This window comes from Cyprinodon variegatus, unplaced genomic scaffold, assembly GCF_000732505.1.
Source record: "Cyprinodon variegatus isolate N-32 unplaced genomic scaffold, C_variegatus-1.0 Scaffold794, whole genome shotgun sequence".
NCBI lineage: Eukaryota > Metazoa > Chordata > Actinopteri > Cyprinodontiformes > Cyprinodontidae > Cyprinodon > Cyprinodon variegatus.
In genome coordinates this window covers 25,783-30,236 of record NW_015151247.1, presented here as the reverse complement: position 1 = coordinate 30,236, position 4,454 = coordinate 25,783, and the positions used below count along the sequence as shown (strand labels likewise).

The 4,454-nt window shown below is 35.9% G+C and overlaps 1 protein-coding gene across 2 annotated transcripts in view; it reads right to left on the bottom strand.

The window, feature by feature from the left end:
- Window positions 1–4,454, bottom strand: part of LOC107098633 — a 17,331-nt gene that overhangs the window by 1,892 nt on the left and 10,985 nt on the right. For both annotated transcript variants that reach the window (XM_015396406.1, XM_015396405.1), the window contains exons 2-3: window positions 3,260–3,535; window positions 1,929–2,210 (exon numbers count right to left, since the gene is read on the bottom strand). In XM_015396406.1, coding sequence (XP_015251892.1) covers window positions 1,929–2,210; window positions 3,260–3,535 — 558 coding nt within the window. The remainder of the gene's footprint in view (window positions 1–1,928; window positions 2,211–3,259; window positions 3,536–4,454) is intronic.

Sequence of the window (4,454 nt, the reverse complement as noted above, 5' to 3'; positions counted from 1 at the left end):
TTTAGTAGACTAAGTAATAAATAATCTTAACTATTTTTAGCAAAAGAACTGAATTAATAGTCTTATAAATGTGTACAATGCAGTATGAGACTTATTGAGGCATTACTACTGCAAGCCAATCAGCAATTCTAGTGTAACTCTAATGTAAGTCATTAGGCGAGTTTGTCGACTTCTGTATTATCTTCTCATTTTTTAAGCCTTAAACAAACTGTAACTTTAGGATCAATCATTATTTTTCTTTGAGGGCAGTGGTAGCTTAATTTATTAACCCTAAAGTTGGATTAGGGTGTAGCACCCTCTTGTGGTTGATAGATGAAGCAAATTGAAAAAAGAAAAACTTAACTAGTGCTGCTGTGTGTGTTTGCATCACAACTAAAACTGGACATGAGATTCAGCGCCAACAGTATGTGTTTGTGATGCTTTTATACTTAAATAAAATATTAGGGCTGCCTGTTAAATGCAGTTGTATGGTTGCACTGGCAGTTTTACCACAAACAGCATGCAAACCAAAGGTGAGGGTGTTTTTTTTTTTTCCTTGGGCACAAGAGGCCTACACCCACAACTATGCCATAGTTTGCATTGGTTGCATGACTTGAGGCACAGTGCTGCTGGGGGATGGGTAGGAAGTTGGGTTGAAGAGACCCATGTGTGAGAGCCACAGTATGCCTCCTTTACATTAGAGTTTAGTTAGAGTTTCAAATCAATTGAGTGTGACCTAGTTTCTTAGTGGTGCAAAAATTTAATGTCACAGCAGTGCTACGTGTTGTTCAAAGGAGAATTCTTTCCAGGACCGAGCCAATAAACCAAATGAATGCAGTAAATAATTTGGATTCCAGAAGTGAAAAAGGAGGAGGAGGTTGATAGTTGCTATAGATTTAGTAAATCTTATTTTTAAAAGATGCCATGTCATTCACTTTCTTTACTATAGTTTATTACAAACATAATCTTATCTATTTTCTCCCAATACTTTTGGATCTTGCATGTGCAGATTTTTTCAATCTGTTTAGCTCTGATGACAATTCAGCTTCCCCCATGGGGATGAATAACGTATAATCATGTTGATAATAGTTCAGTGGAATATACATTTTATGAAGGTTTTTGGCATAAAAGAGGATCGAGATCATCTCTTCATTCAGACACAGTGGAATATCTAATAAAAACAGAACAGATGGATCAAATCTAGAAGGTGTGAATGTTTGAAAGAGTAAAACAAGTTGGTTTAACTAAGGCCAAAGGTAAGAAGAAGCAAACAATGGACTTATCCATGTGAGGGGGGTGTGACTCCAATGAAGGAAATCCAACAAAGCACTGAGGCAGTTTAAAGTACCTAGGAGGCCCTCATTTATCATTTAGACTTGTTAAGATTTTGTAGAATTCGGCTTTAAATAACAATTTATATAATGGCCAAATTGTTAATTGATCATTTACAAGTCAATATGTTAAATGTGATTTAGATGCACTAACAGGAACATTGGTGCACATAAGAAAAGAAAGTTATAGACACAGTGCATAAAGCAAAAAGAGCAAAAACCAGTTTCAAAGAGCAGTTTGGATTCTCTATGCTGCTCCCTAACAGGTTTTGACTTGCTTAATCTTCTTTTTTATACAGATTCTTCATTGTATAGCACAGTTAGTTTTGTTAGAAATGTTTGAATGTTATGATTGGAGGATCGTTTACGGAGTACCTAAAATACAAGAGCATGAAAACATGCATTTGAAATTAATCTTCTTTTAAAATGAACAAATACAAATAGGCCTCAATGCACAGGTGATCGCTTCTCCTTTTTTGGTTTCTAGGCTTCTCCTTAAACGTAAAACCAGTTTTGAGTGAAACAAAAAAAATATATAAATCTGGTCACCCTAAGCACACTGTACGTCTATGTCAGGTACTCTCTGTAAAAATTATGTGAGAGATGCAGGTTACTTACGCTTTTGTTCCACAAACATCACCAGGGCGGTGTCGTTATTATTATCTCTCACCTGAAACTGTCCAACGCATGACCCATAGAAGGTCTTTTCGAGCCCACATGGCTCCAAAAGTTTAAATCCTTTACATTTTGATTCATTGGAGTCCTGCAGCTGTCCATGACGAACTATCTCTACCTGCGGACCGCTCTCTGGCAAGAAGTAAATGTTGCAAATGCTAGGATCCAGCTCAGAGGTGAGGGAAATACCGTCAAAATACTGCAGGTTCAAATTCTTTCTCTTTGCTGGGGGGCAATAAAAGGAAAAAAATATTAATTCACATTTTTATTGACTTTAAGTTTTTCTATGTAACTATTTGCAACAGATTTTTTAACAACTTACATGTCACTCTTTTTAACAAATTTTCAGTTGACAGAATTAAGGAGGTTGAATATAAATGTCCATCATATGTTTTGATTTTTTTGGCTCTGAAAACCTGCCATTTTTCTACTGCCAAAATTGCTATTCTGACTTTACGCTTTACAATCAAATCAAATCATTTCAAACTAAATTCAGATTTAAGGTTTTCATGTGCACGGGGGAGGGGAAGAGTAACCAAAACCTTTGCTCAATTTAGAGTAGCAGTTATGTACATGGCATTGTGGTCACTGCTGTAATGCAGATGTTGCACCAGTATGTTGTGGTGAATAGAGCTGAGCCAAAATGAAAAGTCCTCAATTTGCCTGTCTGTCAATGTTTCTTCCCTCATCTACTGTCTTGAAATCCAGTAAATGACCTAACGAATTAGATCTTGGATACAAGTAAGCTTTCTCCACAGGATGGCAGGGCACTACCTAGAGATAGGGGGAAAGCTCAGCCATCTAGGAGTGGCTCAGAGTAAAACTGCTCTTCCACATCAAGAAGAGTCAGCTACGGTGGCTCAGATACCCCCTGGATGACTCCCTGGGGAGTTGTTCCAGGCATGGTTAAAAACCAGGCCTAGGGTCTGGCCCAAGGCGTACTGGAAGTACCATGTAGCTCTGCTGGCCTTGGAAGACCCCTGACTTCCTTCAGAGGAAAGAAGAAGAGGGAAGTCTTGGAGTAGACAAGAGCATAAAGAGGATACATTTAGAAGAAGTCACTGATGGTGCTGAATGTCTCAAGTTGATATTTGAGCTATTAAAAGCTGCCAATTCTACCAATATTTGCTCTAAAACCTTTATCTGGAAAGTAATTTCAGGATTATCCCATAGCCATTTAAAAGAGCTCAAAGACAGAGTCTTTATCCGCAACTTTCCTGTTATTACTTTCAAAGAGATCATCACAGCAAGACTTAGTACTTTAACATCCTCACCTACTACCTCAACTCTTCTGTTTGACTTTGGTTGATTCCTGTCGTCCTTCATAACGTACAGGCCACTATCTCTCTGGGTCAAGTTGTAAATAATGAAGTTATTGCCCTCTGTTCTCCGTCTGTCATCAAAATTGGCCTGAGGAGCATCCCGACTCCACAGGATCGTCTGATTGGAGCCGGAATTAGGAGTGAACTCGATGTAGTAGATCCACCCAAATAGCTCTGTGCTGAATATGTTTCCATAGTCCTTCTTCAAATAAATTTCAAAAGGGAAGCCTGCAGAAAAGGGCAAACGTTTTTACATTTTTAGTTATTGTTACAGTCAATTCGGAGTTTTCTAAGTAGTTGTCTGCAATTTCTTTTATTATTTTTCCTGTAGGTATTGCATATTCTTGTACATGTTTTCTATTTAGAGATGATGTTGATGATGCTATTATTATAAATACGTTACATGTATACATGTGTATATATATGTTTTATATAATAATACTTATCAGAAAATAGAAAAGAGTAACTTAATTTGAAAGGGGTAGATACTTTATTTGTTGCTGTATAAAATGGTTTCAATTGAAATACTTTATTTTTTTTTTATCTCGTTTTAAGCTTTGATTCTGTGTTTTTTATTTCACATTTATGTCGGCTTCAGAAGTTACTGAATGTAAATAAATTAAAGTCTCATAAAATTAAATATTTTAATTTTTCTCCTCATTCGGTTTTGTAATTTATACATTTTAAGACATTCATTTTGCCTGAAACCGTCACTGTGAATGTTGAGTTTTTGAATCTGTCCAAATGATGACAAACATCAAATGCATTAAAAGCATTACACCATAAATTCAAGGTAAAAGTTGCGACTCTTTTGGTTACTGTTTGCGTCGTTTTAGCTTCTCAATCTTCTTGAAAATGAATTAAACTGAACTGAATGCTACTCATTTTACATTGCTAAGTTTTGAGAACAATTTTATGGAGGACCAATCCTGCTATAATTAAAAATAAATACATAAATAAATAAATGATACCTGTTAAATTGTATAGAGTTACACAGTACATGCTCCTCTCCTTTCGGAGAGTAGGGTCTTCTATAAATTACAGCTTCAAGAGTTTGGAGTCTGGAGTTTGTCAATATTTATGATACAAAGGAAAACAACCAATATTATTAAGAATGTGTGTGTATATATATATATATATATATATA